General features: G+C 40.0%; 1 protein-coding gene across 4 annotated transcripts in view; it reads left to right on the top strand.

The window, feature by feature from the left end:
* The window catches only part of AKT3 (AKT serine/threonine kinase 3), a 311,247-nt gene that overhangs the window by 202,537 nt on the left and 90,686 nt on the right, over nt 1-18,024 (top strand). For 3 of the 4 annotated variants that reach the window (XM_035010956.1, XM_035010957.1, XM_035010958.1), the window contains 2 exons: nt 9,751-9,816; nt 11,139-11,207. In XM_035010956.1, the coding sequence (XP_034866847.1) occupies nt 9,751-9,816; nt 11,139-11,207 (135 nt within the window). The remainder of the gene's footprint in view (nt 1-9,750; nt 9,817-11,138; nt 11,208-18,024) is intronic. The other variant, XM_035010959.1, reaches the window with a different exon arrangement.

Genomic DNA, 18,024 nt, shown 5'->3' with positions numbered 1-18,024 from the left:
CTTGTTGTGATAAATTCCCTCAACTTTTGTTTTTCCAGGGAAGTCTATTGCTCCTTCATTTTTGAAGGACCACTTTGCTGGGCAAAATATTCCTGGTTGGCAGTTTTGTTTTGTTTTTTTCTTTCATCACTTTGAATATTATCATCCTACTCTCTCCTGGCTTGCAAAGTTTCTGCTGAGAAATTCACCTTATTGGGGCTCCCTTGTATTTGGTGGATATATTTTCTTCTTGCTGCTTTCAAAATTCTCTTTGTCTTTGATTTTTGAGAGCTTGTTTATAAAGTATGTCTATAAAGTTCTCTTTAGGTAGAATCTCCTTGGATATCTTTGAGCTTTGTGTACCTGAATGGCCATATCTGTCCCCAGATTTGGGACATTTTCAACTGTTATTTCTTTAATTTTTCTGTCCTTTCCTCTCTCTCTTCTCCTGCTGGGACTCCCACATGTGAATATTGTTTCACTTGGCAATATCCCATAATTCACATAGGCTTTCTTCACTCTTTTTCATTCTCATGTCTTTTTTTCTCCTCTAACTGGATAATGTCAAGAGGTCTGTCTTCAAGTTTGTACATTCTTTCTTCTGCTTGATTGAGCCTGATTTGAAACTCTCTATTGCATTTTTTCATTTTGTTCCTTGTATTCTTTAGCTCTAGAATTTCTGTGTTGTTCTTTTGTTTGATTTCTATATCTTTGTTGAACTTCCAGTTTTGTTCATGTATTGTCCTTCTGAGTTCATTGAATTATTTCTCTGTATTTCCTTGAATCTTGCTGAACTTCTTTATTTTGATTTCTTGGTCAGATAACTCTCAAGTCCATTTCTTTGGTGTCAGTTACTGGAAAGTTACTGAGTACCTTTGAAGATGTCAGAGCTGGTGTCTTGGCATCTGGTGCATACAGAGAGAGCTGTCATGGTGCTTGGGTCCCGGAGCATAAGTGTATTTGTGGGGGGTGGTGCTGGTGTCTGAGATGCGAGGATGTGCAGGTTTCCTGTGAAACCTGTCTGGGTCTCTGGGCACCTCCACAGTGACTCAGGACCCGGGGTAGAGGGATGCAGCAGTGGCAGGATGACGGTGCGTGCGGTGGTGCCTTAGGACCCAGTGGCAGCATGCAGAGCAGTCCCAGTGCCACTCGAGCCCCAGCTTGGGACCCCAGGGGCAGGGTGCAGAGCAACAGCTGTGTGGCTCTGATGATTGCAGGTCAGAGCCCCAACTTAGGATCAGGGGAGGTTCAGCCCCAGTATGACTGGTCAGACCTACAGCTTGGGACCCAGAGCATTATCAGCACAGCCCTGCTGATGGCAAATCAAAGCTGGGTGCTGGGGGCAGGGCGGGGTGGTGGTGCCCAGCAGCAGCATAGCCCTGGTTAGAACAAGTTAGAGTCCCAGCAGTGCCACCCTTGTCTGGCAGGTCAGAGCCCTGACTTAGGACTTGGGCTGGGCAGGGGGGTAGGGTGAGGGGGGTGGGGGGGCATAGGGCAATTGCAGCTCCACCCTGTGGATGGCAAAGTTTTGTGGCATCCAGAGAGTGGGCACTGCAGCACCTGGGGCCCCCAGGGGTAGGTCTCACTGCAATGGCATTCCAGTCCCAGGGAGGAGGTGGGGACTTCGGGCAGCTCTGTTGGCTCAGTTCAATGTTCGTGAAGACAGTGGGCAACCTTGCTAGGCAAGGCTGCAAACACACATGGCCGTGATGAGGCTTTGCTGGGCTTCTTTTGTTCGCATTTTCGTCATGGGATAAAATCCTACCGAGCAGATCCCTCTTGGTGCCTGGTTCTCTGGACTCTGGGATGGGGTTTTGCAAGATGCTTCCTACGCCTTCCCATCAGCTATCCACGTTTGTTTGTTTGTCTTTAACTCTGTAGGGTTTCTGCTGCTTTCTTGCTTTCTGCTGATTTCTTGGTAGTCCAGAGCTTTTCCAAAGCTGTGTTTGTCAGTTTGTAGTTGTTCATTGTTTTTTTGTTTTTGTGGGGGAGCTTAGCACTGGGACTTCTAGCCCTTTGTCTTGCTGGTGTCACCCCTGGTAAATCGCCCTGCGGACGCTAACTGTGTCAGTGGTCTCAAAGAGCAGTCTCAGGCCCAGTATTTCGTTAGAACCACAGGATGCAGAAAAGCTGATATACTTACAGTTATGGTTCATTATAGCTGAAAAGTATAGATTAAAATCAGCAAAGGGAAAGGCACATGGGGCAGAGTCCAGGAGAAACCAGATATCAGCTCCCAGGTGCTCTGTCCCAGTGGTCTCACATGGGCATGCTTCATCCTCCCAGCACCAGTGTGGGACGGCACGTACAAAGTGTTGTCAACCAAGGAAGCTCACCTAAGCCTTGACATCCAGGATCTTTGTGTAGGTCAGTCACGTAGCCCAGTAGCACAGCTTGACTCCCCTTAGCTGCTCAGATTCTATCTGTCCTGAGCAGACTCAGCTGTATAACACTCACCATGCTTACAGCTGTTTTTATAAACTATCCAGTCAAACTGGTACCATGGGGCCCCAGATCTCTGGCATACAAAAACTCCTTATCACCAGAATATTCCAAGGGATCCGAGTTTATTTCCTGGGAGCTGGCCAAGGGCCAGTCCTGAAGATTGGCTCTTCTTGTGAATGCAGAGTTGCCTGTTCCGTCAGCCCTTTTCCTGCACACGTACCCACTGAAATACCAACCGGTGCTTTGGCTTGACCACTGACATCTCTATCTCCTTGGATCTTCAGTTATTGCTGGTGGACCTGAACCAGAACTTCTTAACATCATCTGCCAATTTCTCTGGTTCATTCTTCCAGATTCTCTTGAACTTCTGTATTAAAGATTGTGCTAATGACTGTGGTTTGCTGTGGGAGACCGATAGAGAGTGGGTTTGCTTTGATCTGCTGTACCTTCGTCTGCTCATTGTGCTCTTGGAGGTCTGGGTTCATTCGTTTGTGTTCTGTTTTGCTTCTTGCAATTTATGAAAGCTTGTCATTCTTCAGCAACATATGCTAAAGAATCACTATTTATTGATTCATTCACTTGTTCTTTCAATAAATATAAATTGAATACCTAATTACTTAAGGTGCATGCTCTAGGCACTGGGACTATGTGAATGAATAAACCTGACCAAACCCCACCTCCCATCGGAAATTACACTCTAGTCAGGACACAGACAATAAACAATACACATAATAAATGAGTAAATCACATTGTATGTAAGAAGCTAATACATACTAATGGAGAAAAATAAAATAGGGTAGGGAATTAAGGAAGAGTGGCAGGAATGACGATTGTGGGTTTTGCAATTTTAAGTAGAGTGATCACAGAAGGCCTCACTGTGAAGGTGAAATTTCAGTAAACATTTGAAGGGGATGAGGAAGCAAGCCCTTGAGGTATTTTGGAGGGGAGGATGTTGCAGACAGAGGGCATCACAGTTGAAAGACCCTGAGCAAGCAGCAAACATAGCACACTCTTAGACTAGCTAGGAGTCTAGCATGGCTTGCATGGAGGAAGAAGAGCTTAGGATCGTGCAGGTACTTGTAGGTCTCATAAGAATATTAGTTTTTACTCTAGATGAAGTGGGAAGCCATTGGAAATTTTTAAGCAGTGTAATAACATCACTGGTTTTCATTTTAAGAGCATCTCATTGGCTGCAGTGTTGAGAAGTGGGCATGGGTAGGAAGCAGGGAGCTTCTTAGGAGTTAATGGCAATAATCCAGATAATTAATGATCGTGACTTACATCAGAGTAGTAGCAATGGAAGTGGAAAGACACAGTCAGATCCTGGTTGTATGTTTTTGCTGAGCCAACAGGATTTCTGACAGATTGAACATAGGGCGTGAGAGAAAGAAAAGGGTTGAGGATCACTGCCTGGTCTTTGGCTTGAGCAATGGCAGGGATGGTGTTGCCATTCTCTGCCAATGGGGATTTTCGTTCATTTGCTTTGCTTTGGTTTGGTTTTGTGTGTGTGTGTGGTTTTTTGTTTTTTTTTTGTTTTTTTGGGGGAGAAACAAGCTTTTTGATGGCAGATTAGAAACTATGGGTTTTTTTTTTTTTTTAAGATTTATTTATTTATTTTGAGAGGAAGAGAGAGAGAGGGAGATTGAAAACATGAGCAGGAGAGGGGCAGAGGGAGAAGCAGGCTCCCCACTGAGCAGGGAGCCCAACATGGGGCTCCATCCCAGGACCCAGGGATCATGACCTGAGCCAAAGGCAGACGCTTAACGACTGAGCCACCCTAGGCGCCCCTAGAAACTAGGTTTTGGACATGCCAAATATGATGTTTCTGTTTCACATCCAGGTTTAAGTCCCCTACTAGACATCCATGTCAAGTAGGTGTTTCTGGGGCTGAGGGACCTGCTTGGAAATCCATCACCATAGAGACCATTTGGAGCCATAGTGAAGACAAGAGGTCTGAGGACTGAGTCCTGGGGGCACTCCTAGGATAAGGGTTCAGAGATAAGAAACCAGCAGAAAATTGAGAAAATGGAACTACTGATGAGGAGGGGAGCAAGAGATTCCTGATGTTCTAGAAACCAAGGGAAGTCTTCAGGAAGAGAATGTCATCAAACATGTCAGATGTTATTCATGACTTCTGTGAATGATGTAGATCACATTTTGAAAGGGTGAGGGAGCAAAATTGAGATAAAAAGAGAGAAACTTAATGAAAAGCTCCTGAACTTGAAAGAGACAGACCTGGGCCCCAGTCCCAGCTCAGTAGCTTGACAGGTGTAAGGTAGCACACCCACTAGGCATGGTAGGAGGCCTGGGAATGTTCTAAGACAACCGTAATGAAGACTGGAAGAGTGACCTTAGGAGAGGGGTGAAAGAATCCTCAGGAAGATTCAGCTGAGATTGGAGAGGGAACTGTAATCATTCTAGTCAGTATGTTTACGTGATTTCTTTCCCCTTCAGATGTGGGATAGAAAGGTGAGAAAGTAGAGACCGATTTATTCCAATGTTGGGAATTAGAAGGGGCAGAAGGAAAGAAGGCAGTGCAGTGAAGGGTAGGATGAACAAACAGTATACTCTACAATTTAAGAAAGACTAGGTTCCAAAGTGATTGCATCATGCTCAAAGTCAAGCAATATTTGGAACGGGAGGATCAAGAACAAAGTATCAAATGACAGCGCTTGAGAAAGGTGACGCAGTGTTCATAGATCGTAGAGAGCAACTATGCTTTCTTTTTCTGCATCAAGGTGAAAAAATGGTAAAGAAAGAGAAGAGAAATAGCAGTCAGGGCCCAGCCCTAAGACAGGCTGGCGGCACCACGGAGAGTGGGGAAGAGGGGGAGTGGGAGAGGGGGGTGGGGGGGGAACGGGGCAGGCCCATGTTTTTAAAAGAGGGGAAGTTAGGAGCCCAGATTTAGAGCATGAGAAGTGCGATGTCTTTCCTATGGGGGGAAAAATGTATAGATTGCTAACCTGTGGGATCAAGACAGAAGAATGTAAGGATCACTGGGAGTGCTTGTGGTTTAATTGAGAGTAAGGGAGCCACGTCACAGACCTCTCTGCCCTGTTCCCGCTCTCTCCCGCCCGCTCCCTCTCCTCCTCTGGGTCTTTGTTATTGTTCTGTTGGAGGAAGGAAGTCCTTCCAGGGTGCTCTGTCGTGATTTCAACGGACTTCTGATAGAGATGGTCAATAGGGTCTTGCATTCAAGACCAAGAAAATACCATGAACAGAGTGGAAAGTGCCCAGTTAGGGAGAAGCTGAGCGTTTGAATGAGAGGCAGTGGTGTGGAGTGGAAGTGACCCTAACGCGGGTTCGGTACTGTTTCACCTGCAGCTTGAGCAGGTTAACTTCTGGGAGCCTCAGTTTCTTGTTGCAAAATGGGAATAATAAAGCCTACCTTTTTGAGTTGCTCTAGGGCTTAAAGGACATGAAACCCTTGTTGTCCCTGACAGTGGGTTAGAGATCTCTTCCTCTACTTTCTTGCCATATCCTACTCCTCACCCCCTACGAAATACCCAACGACCACTCAACACTACGGGAAGGGGGTGGTGACAAATGAAAGCAGAATTTTAGACCACGTGTAGTGGAAGGGAGTGAAAAATTGGAGACGATGGGGAAAATAAATGTGAGGAGGACTCTTCTTTGCCTCATGTCCTCAAGAAATAAAATCCCATTCCTATGAGAGAAACTAGATTTAAAAATTCATTAGTTAGTATTTTGCCGTGGATGAATATACATGAAACTGAATTTCAGAAGCTTTTTCGTGAAATTGTTATACTTCTATTGCACACCCAAGCATTTTTAGCCCTCTTCATTTAAAGTCCTGATCAACGAGTGGATTTTCTAAAAGGCATCACATTGTTTTAGCCGCTGAGTTTTATCACTGTTATTTTTAACTTTTTGTTTTGACATGTTGCTTTTAACTGTAATTAAAAATTATTGGCATCTGTGTTTACTTTTTAGCTTGTGCATACCTTATCTTCATAGCAGAAACTAATTAGTATGTGAAGTACAGTACCATTAAATCTGCATTAAGGGGGAAGAATTCTAATCTGATCATATGCAAAATATGGTAGAAAATACATTTTAATATTTGAAAGATACATACACAGTATTAATTCCGCTCACATTCTTATGATAAAGAAATACTGTTTTAGCATTTGTTTCCATACATCTTGCCTTGGCTTCTTCCCTGTGGTTAGGCAGATTGCAGAACTTAGAAAAAAAACTAATCTTCACTCCTGAAACTTACAAAGTGATTTAGGAAAATAACTATCGTATGTGGTGGGCCTGTTTTAAAAAGTAGAATGGGGGCACCTGGGTGGCTTAGTCGGTTGAGCATTGGACTCTTGCTTTCGGCTTAGATCGTGATCTCAGGGTTGTGGGATCAAGCCCCGCGTTGGGCTCCGCGCTCAGTGGGGAGTCTGCTTGTCTCCCCCTCCTTCCGCCCCTCCTACTGCTCACACTCTCTCTCTGACTCAAATAAATAAGTAAATAAATCTTTTAAAATAAAAAAATAAATAAAAGCAGCATGAACTACCCTCTGGAAATATTTTCTGAAGCCCTAGAATATCTTTTCTGGTTTCAAATGGGTTTCACAGCTGGCTGGCTGCCTCCAGCCCCTTAGCGTCCTCAAGCATAACCTGCAAAAATGGTATCTCTTCTGTGAATCTCCTTCTGACTGCCTGTAAAGAGATGTTTCTTTTGAGATACCCTCATGCTGAGGCAGGTTACTTTTGGATTATGACTTAATTTTATATCTCAAAAAGATTCCAAAATGGCCCCCTTTTTTCCTGCTCCCACTGCTACCACAGTGGTCTGAGCCATCCTCATTTCTCTGTCGGTTTCCTTGTTGCCCCCCTGCTTCATCTTTGCTATTTTTGCTGTCCTTCTACTCAGAGGAGCCTGACTAAACCTTTAAAAATAGAAATCAGACTGTGTCACCCCCTGCCTCCCCCATCATCACATTATCCACCTTACACTCTTCTAGTAATGTTAGTTTTTCTTCATTACCTCATTTAGGATAGTAGATATCCCCATTTTTTCTTCATGTCACTCATCAGCATTAGTAATTGTTTATTAAGTTGGATATTTACTCATCTGTTATGTCTTCTCCACTGGCCTGTGACTCCGTGAGCAGAGGGATTATGTCTTTTTTTTAAAACCACTTTATACCTGCACTGTCATTAGCATTTAGTTGAGGGCACATCAAGGGTTTTGGTTTTTAAAGATTTTTTAAAATTTATTTATTTGACAGAGAGATAGCACAAGTAGGCAGAGCGGCAGGCAGAGGGAAAGGGAGAAGCAGGCTCTCTGCTGAGCAGGGAGCCTGATGCGGGGCTCGATCCCAGGACCCTGGGATCATGACCTGAGCTGAAGGCAGCTGCTTAACCGACTGAGCCACCCAGATGCCCCATGGGTTTTGTTTTGTTTTGTTTTGTTTTGTTTTTAAGATTTTATTTATTTATTTGAGACAGAGAGAATGAGAGACAGAGAGCATGAGAGGGAGGAGGGTCAGAGGGAGAAGCAGACTCCCTGCCGAGCAGGGAGCCCGATGCAGGACTCGATCCCGGGACTCCAGGATCATGACCTGAGCCGAAGGCAGTCACTTAACCAACTGAGCCACCCAAGCGCCCAAGGGTTTTGGTTTTTAATGACTGGATTTGGTTGTGTTTGTCACAGAGTAGCCACCTGTACAATGCTTCCTGATGTGTTTCATGTGCATCACATGAATGCTGCTAAACTGCAGTAGGTCTCTGCCTTTTTCCCTCATTAACATTGGTCGCCATCTGTGTAGGGAGATGGAAAGTTCCCTGAGGGCAGGGATCCTTGTCTTTGTTGTTCGGGGCCATGTCTGCAGTGTGTAGAGCAAGGCCAGAATAGATTTGGTGCATATTTATGGAAGGGTTGAGTGAATAAATGAAGCCCCACACCCCTGACATCTGGAATTTATTCCTATGATCAACAGTTCAGTTCAGCAAACATTTATTAAGTCTCTGCTGTGTGCTAATCATTATGCTAGGCCCTGCGGGTGCAGAAATCAGTAAGTCATGCTATCATTTCTGCTTGTGATTTAGTTTGCATTAAGATGCTATTATTCTAATTCGTTTAGAAACTATAGTATGATGTGACAGAGGCTTTCGAACTATTTGAGCACTTAAGCCTGACTCTTATTAAACAGATAATTCAGGAGTGGTTTCATACCCATGCTTTGTTTCACTCCCAGTTTTAAACATTGTGTTGTTAATTACACTTGCCTTGTTCAGACGTGGCTGGCCCTGCCCTCTTGGAATGGTTTCCAGGCCTTAGCATCTTTGATCAATCTGTTTCTCATTTATCTTCTAGGTCTGACTGAGGTCAGATGATAAATATAATGCAGTGACCCAGTGTTTTGCTCTCCACATCTTGCTTACAAACTAAGTGTGATTTGCTGACAGTGTGGAGACATTAATCCAGCAAGAGCTTTGTTTAGGATCTTGCTAGAGGCAAAGACCGGAGATGCTGTGTTAGTTTCAGCAATGTCTTCCTTTCCTTTCTTCTTGAAGATGGTGTTATTTTTGAAATATGAAACATTTTTCCAGTTCTCCATATGTTGAAGAAAATCTCTCCTAGTTCATTTTTGATGTCAAGATGAGATTTATGTACAAGATTGGGGAAATACACTTACTTTTGGTTTGAAATACACCCAGATTTTTTAAGTTGTCACCTAAAGTAGGTTGTGACTTTTCTTTTTTTTTTTAAGAAGCACGTTAAAAAGCCACAAGCAGAAAGATACAATTTTTATATTCTGTGTTTCTATTTCTAAAATGTATAGTTGACAATTAAATCTTATCTGTATATTTTATGTTCCTATATTCAGGAACTGATTTTTCTCTTAAGTAGGAGACTTACAAATTCTATGATCTTGACTGAAATATATCCTTTATATCCTCCTGAATAAAATATACTACAAACATTGAAATATTAAGTACTCCATGCCTAAATATTAGCCGCTAAGGCATTGCCTTCAAGGGGAAGGGTAAACTATTTAATCGTCTGTGTCCCTGATAACTTTTTGGTGATTTTTATATCATTATCAATATAATCTGATTAAGTATGACTGAGTGTGTATGAGTTTATTATACCTTACAGCCATCTGATTTAAATCATTAATTTGATCTTTTTTTGGAGGGGATGTGGAGGAAAAGCATAACAATAAAGGAAACATGTCCTCGTCTCTTCACATCTTTTTCTGTCTCTGGAGACAGAACCTCTTCTGGTCTTAGAGAAAGAATGAAAATTTGATTTTACCACTGCTTAGTACATATATTAAAGGTTTCCCTTTTTCTTTTGTAGGATGAAGTGGCGCATACTCTGACTGAGAGCAGAGTATTAAAGAACACCAGACACCCCTTTTTAACAGTAAGTGACTCAAGGGCAGATGTGATAATCATAACATTTTAAATTTAAGGGAGTTTTATTGAAACAACTAAGCCATGAAAAGTAACATTTATTTAGGTATGCCATTTTCTTTGTGGAAAGACTAAGTCTTATTCCTTTGACCTTATTGCAACGTAGGGCCTAAGTTTACAATATGCATGCATTTGTCTTCCCTCCCCTTATACAACCATTCCTTTTTTGAGATTTTTTTTCCTTCACGAATTTCACTGCCTTCAGAAACAAAAAACCATAGAGCAAATATACGGAGACCACTGAGAAAATGGTAGACTTACAAGAAATTCTTAGTATTAAATGTGAGGGGTTTGTGTTTCCTTTGTTCACTGGCTTCTGATAAATATTTAAATGATCAAGCAGCATTGTCTCCAGATATGAAAGGCAGAAAATCTTTACTGAACATTTTTTATAGAAATTGAGACCTCCCATAGGTATAGAGTACTTTAAGAAACCCAGGAATACTGAATACATTAAATTAAAGGTAAGCTGAGTCATGATATGTTTTCTTGACTTGCATGCATATTACTTGTTTTGAAAGAAACTGATTTTTTCTATAGTCTTGTACTTAGATTGCTTATAATAGAGACAATTTGTTCCTGGTTCTAAGCATATTAAGATTAAAAATAACAGGTAGAAAAGAAAGAGGAAAAACAAATAACCGGTAGACTTTCCAAAGGGGGAATCTTTCAAAGATTTAGGATTATGTAAAGTAGGAATGTTTTCAGAGGTAATAATCAGATACCTAGACTTACTTTGTTACGTTACTGTGTGTATATTGTCCAGTGTAATAAGATAGCTCTAAAGTTCTGATACCATTGTAACCTATACAATTATATGAACCAACTCTGTTGAATTCAGTCATGTTATGCACCCACCCAGTGTGCAAAAAGCAGTGCTGGAACTATATTAGAAGCCCGAACATAACTGCTCTAGCTGTATTCCTGAGACTTCCTCAGTTGAAGGTCGTGCAGATGGGAACTTTGGGGACTAACTAATACAGTTACAAATAGACAGCATGATAGATTGAGAGGTGCCCATCACAATTACTAAGTGTATTTTTACTTAAAATTTTAATTTTAACCTTTCCACTAACAGTAGCCAATGCTGATCTAAACAAAATTTGTTTTATGTTCTTCAAAACTCTTCAACACTCTTAAGGAATAAGTAGACTCTTTAGGACAAGAATGATTCATTTCATCCCTCAAGCTTACTGTTTCTAAGTATTCTATTTTGGTATCGTTATAAGAATACTGGATTATAATGTAACATTTTTTCTTTTTCATTTCAAGTCCTTGAAATATTCCTTCCAGACAAAAGACCGTTTGTGTTTTGTGATGGAATATGTAAATGGGGGAGAGGTGAGTCAAGAAGTTAATCCAGCACTTGAATATGCATGGTAGTCCTGTCATCCTTTCTCATAATTACTGAAAATATAAGTTATAATGTAACAGTTGTCTACTTCCTGGCAAGGATTTGGGTAGATGGGAGCTGAGTCATTTCTAATGAAATGTAATGGTCGCTTGTTTTTTTTATGACTGCTTTTACATATTGGAAAGCATAATCATATTCTTTGTCTCCCTATATTTTTTAAATGTAAAATATCTTAGCACAAATATGCTTTTGGAAATCATGTGATTTTGAAAGCCGGAAATACAGGATTTATGGTGCTTTGCAAAGTTCTTTTCAAATGTTTGTGAAACTGGTAAAAGATTATTTAGCCCATTTTAAACTTACTTGAGCCGTACTCTGTAGGCACATCGTGCTGAGTTCCCTCTTCTTTTACATAGTAGTTAGAGTAACCTTGACTATATGTGAGAGATTTTGAAAGGATCTTGTAGTTTTGAAGAGAAATGCAATCAGCATAGTAGTACATCTCACCTATTCCTTTGTTCCCCTGTCCTTTGTCTTCCCTGTTTTGGATCAAAATCAATGTGAGGGAAAATTTGAATTTACTAGAATAGTTAACTGGAAATATTTTACACTGTGGGCTTTCTGAAATAAATTTAATTATTAAATAGAGGATTGTATCTCACAGACCTTAAAGTAGTTTTGTTTTTCAAAATAAATGGATTAAATATCCTCTATAGAATATCTTCTCCTATAGAATTATCTCACTTGTAGGAATTGCAAACATTCATCCATTCATTTGGTAATCACATTTTAAATGCCAAGGCAGTGTAGGTTTACCAGAATGTGCTAAGACATCATCTTTCTATGAGGACATTTGTAATTTACCTTGTAAGTGTATTATAAATTAGAATGTATAGTGAAGGACCTAAGTGTTCACAAATTCTTATTAGAAAATTCTTTATGAAAAAAAGGTTAAAAAAATAGAAAATGCTTTCTGGGTGATTTGGCATTAAGGGTAGTCCTTCAGTGCTTACTGAGATTTCAGCAGGGGACTGACTTGAGAAGATTCTTCAGGCAGAGGGGATCATGTGAACAGAATCACCGGGGTGAGCACAGGGCAAAAAGAACCTGAGTAGTTGGATGAGAATAGCCCAGGCATTGCAGTCAGAGGTTGTCTGAGAAAATACAAAGATGATGAACTTTGTGGAATTGCACAGGACCAGTCCACCTTAATGACCACTGAATCGGGTATGGGTAGAAGGAGAGAGGGATCAAAAGTGGCTTTGGTTTGGAATCAGGGAGAACTAATAGAGTGAATTTACAAAGAATGTGTCGAGGGTAAGACTATCAATTTGGGTGGTTTGAATAAATAGGTTAAGTGAATGGCTGAATAAACTCTCTCCAGGAGCACGGATCAACAGGGTGTTTTAAACTGGAAACTGCTGAGAAGTAGGAAGAAAAATAGAAAGTAATGTACTATATAGTTTATTTTGGGGACAAAACTTGAAAATCTTTTTTCAAGAAGGGAGTATCTTTTAGTGTAGTTATAAAATATGTATTTTTTGAGGCTTTGTGCAAGGCACCCTGATATAGGTATTGTGGGACATAAAATCTGAACCAAACATAGATCTTACCCTCAAAGAGTTTACAGTCAAGTGGGGAAGATAAGGTACAATACCCATGCTAGGTGTAAAGTGATAATTATCACTTGTTTCGGAACTACAGATGAAGAACCACGGGACTTCGCGGGAGGGAAGAGGGTTCTGTGTGGTGTGGTGAGGGAAGCTTTGGAGCCTCTGGGGCGGGGGGCTGCACCCCCACTGTCGTTCTAAACCCAGAGTACTTCTGAGATTAATTAACTGATGATTGCTGAAACAATTTTACACACAAAAACAGATTTTCAGACTAGCCAGATGGTTTTCTTTAGCACCGAAACTCCTACATTATTTCTCTCTTTTTTCAGAATTTCTGTTTCGAGAATGTGTTATAGATAAAGACTAAATAATTTCATAGATTGCGGCAGGTGAACTGATTCTGTATGTGGTATATAATTTTCATGTGCGTGGATAGTAATTACAGCATTTCTGTGTATATATATATATAAAAGTAAATTTTGATTATATTTATGCAATTTTAGTAAAAATGAAAGTTTTGTATATATAATTTCCCAATTTTTCTCTCTTTAAAGTTATCACATATTTTTAAATACATTTTAGATGCACTTTTGAATGTACTTTGTAAATACAAATAGTTACCTAGTTCTTGGAACTTGATGTGATTATTTCTATTCTTAAATTTATCATTTCTGCAAAGGAAATCTATGTTCAATATATCTTTATCGTGACTTACTTAATTTTGGTTTTGCTTTAGGTTCACCATGACATTTATTCTGCCCAGGGATGCTTCCTAGAAATGTAGAAAACTCCATTGCTGTAGAAAAAATATTAAACATGGTACTTATGTTTGGTAATAGGTTGAAATAGAGGTAAAGTAAGGGAAGCTATAAACTCACCCAGGCAGTCCGTACCAGCACTCACAGATGCACGGGGGTGTTACCCTACTAGGAACCTCTGGGTGGCATCTAAGAGACCAGCCTGTTGAAAAGGAAGCTCTGGGGGCACCTGGGTGGCTGAGTCAGTTAAGCTTCCAACTCTTGATTTTGGCTCAGGTCATGATCTTAGCGTTGTGGGTTTGAGCCCTATGTTGGGCTCTGCATTCATTGCAGAGTCTCCTTGTCCTTCTCCCTCTGCTCCTCCCCCACTCACTTTCTCTCTCAAATAAATAAAAAATCTTTTTAAAAGAAAGAAAGGTAACTCTGGTAAACAGTGCTCACCCAAAGGGCAGCATCCTCAAATCTCTTTATATCCAACCTGTGCCTCAAGATGAGCTTCTTTAGTGAGCCTATTGAAGTAATTATAAGTAGCCCAATTTTTACTTAATTCATACTTGTCTTGATTTTTAATTAGCAATAGCATCCTTTTAGCCTGTGTTCTGGAATGTTTTATCATGAAGTATAAATACAGCAGTTGAGACATTCTTTTTCTGACCTTCACATTTTTGTGAATATATGAACTTATTTCAGCCTAATAGATAGCACAGGAATTTAGCATGCTCGCAGCCATGCTTATTACTATCCCTGTGTTTGCCTGTATTGCTTAAAGCACTAAATATATCTTGATGGAAGTGGATTGTGAGAGGATATTGGTGTAAGAAATCAACAGTGGCTGCTTATAGGCATATCAGTACAATAGGGATCACATCATAATTGCGGTTAACTACATGAATTCAAGAAATGGGGTCAGAAAGAGACAGCATAGAGATAGATAGATAGGAAGGAAGGAAGGATATGGTGATTCTGCCATTTTTCTTGATAAGTGTGTTCACAGAGTCACCGTAAGATGAGAAATAAATTTGCTGTTCTTTTATGCCATGTCAGTTTCTACTTGGCATCCATAGAATTTCATGGGATATAAGCTCTGGTGCGTAAAAATACATAGTTTTCATAAATCATTGTCATTAAGTGCCTTGTAACTACAGATGTTCATTTAAGAAACTGCAGTATTTCAGTGTTGGAGGAAGAACTGCTGGGCTTAACTATATTGAGACAGTATGTTGGATCTGCAGTGTGGTACCTTCCTTAGGAATTTGCAAGAATGATTTTGGTTATACTTCATAATTTATGTTTGAACTTTAGAACCTATCCCATTATAGTCCACTTGCCTATTAAATATTTAATGAGCAACTACTATCGACTGGACCTCAGCAGATACAGAAATAAGGAAAACATGGTACTTTCTTTTAAAAGATGACTATGTAGTTGGGGTTATGGAGAAGAGAATATGCATGTACTTTATAGTGTCATTATTGCTATAAAACACTGGTTGATGTGGGATACAGAGAATGGGCACTTGAATCAATCCAGAAAGAAGAGAGAAGAGAAGGGGGGAGAATGTCAGGGTAGGAAATGAAACACTTCCTCAAGTGGTTGCTAAGCTAAGACTTTAGTTTAACTATAACTTCGATCACTCAGAATGAGAAGGAGAACATTCCTATACAGAGGAAATAAAATATGTAGAATATACAGGAATATGCCAGTTCTCCCCCACCTGTCCAGATATAACACAGTGTATGGGGTGATGCATAAAGTCCTGCAGAGAAAAGCCAAAAGAGTCTGAGGAAGTAGTCAGCATCATATTAGGACAGATTTTCTCTCCCAACCAATTTAGATTTTATCCTGAAGACAATGGAGCATCATGGAAGGATTTCTGTAAGAAAATGTTTCAGAAAGAATATGTTGTAGCAATAGCAAGCTTGGATTGAAGACAGAACTGGAAACAGGGAAACTACTTGAGAGGATACTGCATTTAGATTTTTACTAATTTAGTCATAAACTGATAGGGTCATTAATTGAGGTAATATTAGAAGGAATAAAATTCTAATCATGTTTAGGTACCAGAATTTCCAGGATTGATTGATTGACTTTTAAAGATTTATTTATTTATTTTAGAGAGAAAAAACAGAGAGCAGGTGCAGGGGGAGGGGCACAGGAAGAGGGACAGAGAGAATCCCAAGCAGACTCTGTGCTGAGTGCGGAGCCTGACCTGGGGCTTGATCCCACAACCCATGAGATCATGACCTGAGCTGAAACCAAGAGTCAGACCGCTTAACCAACTGAGCCACCCAGGTGCCCCTAGTAGTTCCAGGATTTAATGACTAAATGGAAAGAAAAAAAGTCAGTTTCCTGTTTGCTGCTTGGGGGGAACTGCATGGATAGGCTGTTCAAAAAGTCAGGAAACACAGGATGAGGAATAAGTTCTGGTGTGATAATCTTATATTTGAGGTACCTAGTGAGGCTTACAGGGAAGTAGAATTAGGTCAGAGATACAAATAGGCTTCATCAGCAGGGCTAAAACCAAAGAAGGGAAGAAAGGTCGAGGGTGAGAGAAGTATGTAAAGTTAGAACATTAGTGACCAAGAATGGCACCTGGAGACACCAACAGTAGACGTGTTGGTGATGAGAGAAGCCTAAGGAGCATCCTGGGGAGAAGGAGCCAGGCAAGAGAAGCCTACGAAGCTAAATACGGTGTATTAAGTAGAACAGAGAACAGTAAATCCTGCAAGATAACAGTTGAAAAATGTGCATTGGATTTGACAAAGACTAGTTCCTAAGCAGGTGCATGGATTCTTCCTTTTTCTTGGGTTGATGCAAAGCATGAACCTTGGCAATAGAATGGAATGTACAGGGGTGGGTTTGGAGCTCAAAGTTGTGAAAGTGAATTCAGGGCAGCCTTGGATAAACAGTCATTCAGCATCTGGAGAACAAATTATAAAAGCACTCTAGTAATGTAACAAGTGACACTGCTGCTAACATATCCAAATCAACCCTCTTTTTGTAGCTTAGGTATTACTGAATTTACATAAGAAGGAGAAAAATATTCTGAGAACAAAAAGAAAAAGTAAAGTGAAAACTGACTAAGATGGTGCTGGTCAGTTTAGAATGCCTCTACTTAGGGGATGCCTGGCTGGCTCAGTTAATGGAGTGTTCGACTCTTGATCTTAGGGTTGTGAGTTCGAGCCCCACATTGGGGGGTAGAGATGACTTAAAAATAAAATTCTTAAAATATAATAATAAAAAAATAAAACTTGTATGCCTCTACTTAGGATTCAGCCGTATTTCTATTTCTATTTCTTTCTGGACCTCTGTAAACCTCTCTTCAAGCTGAAATCGGAAGTTAAGATACCCATTAGAGGATAAAGGGAAGTCACTGTGTAGAAATGTTTATTCATCTGATAAATTCTTCACGTTCCTCTATTTATGTGGATGGGGTGAACTAACACTCACTTATTCACTATTCTTGTCTGTACTTAGCTCATTGTACACTATATTAATTACCTTGATAAAATTCACTTTATTTTTTGCATATGACTTTGAGTTTCATGCCAGTCTTGAGATCCTCTCATACTTATTTCAGATTTTCATTATTTGGCTGGCATTTTTGTCTTCAGTGAACCAGAATCATCTCATTTTAAATTCACATGAGGCAGAAGTCCAGAGAGTCAGCTTTCTCGTTCTACTTACTAATTTATGGAGGTGTGATTTGGGTGATTTTTAAATTAAAAGTATCATTTTATATTCATAGTGATGATTTTGAAAATTTTACTAGATTTATATGTATATAAATATCTTTATTGTTCAGGAGTCTGACAAGTTAATTTCTTTGCTAATTGTTGTAGTTATTAATATATTACGTAGGTTATATCAGAATTCTATTGCTTTCATCCAAAGCTTTTTCAAAAATTCCCAAGCCAAGAAAGATGCATTATAATATTCACTTTAGCACATAAAGTTGAAGGCAAAATAAGTTTGGGAAGATTTTAATATATACTTCAGTATATACTGTATTTTAGTATACTTTTATAATATTTCAAGGCTAGTTTTCTAAGATAAATCATTAAGCCAATATATCACTGCATCTAAGGTAATAATTCAAAGCCTTGACTAGCCTCAATATCTAAGAGGCTTACTTTCATACCTAGAATCTCAGATGAGGTGACTGGAACTGTAGGAGCTGGCCAGGCTTTGCCTATTTCCACGATTCTTCTCCTCTCTGTGGTTATGGCACAGCACCACATTTTTAGGGTAATTAAACTTCTCACACAAAGGTTGGATTACTCAGAGTGAGCATATGGAAAGAGTGGAAAACCAAAGACACAATATATGTACAATTGGAGACCTTGAAGAAAAAACACAAGGCATCGCAACACGATACCTAAATATTAAAAAGTATAATCGCTCCAAGTATAATCTCCAAACACAGTATCTAG

The sequence above is a fragment of the Mirounga leonina genome, unplaced genomic scaffold (genome assembly GCF_011800145.1).
Source record: "Mirounga leonina isolate KUSES-001 unplaced genomic scaffold, KU_Mleo_1.0 Mir_154, whole genome shotgun sequence".
Taxonomy (NCBI): domain Eukaryota; kingdom Metazoa; phylum Chordata; class Mammalia; order Carnivora; family Phocidae; genus Mirounga; species Mirounga leonina.
This window is presented reverse-complemented; position numbering and strand designations above follow the sequence as displayed.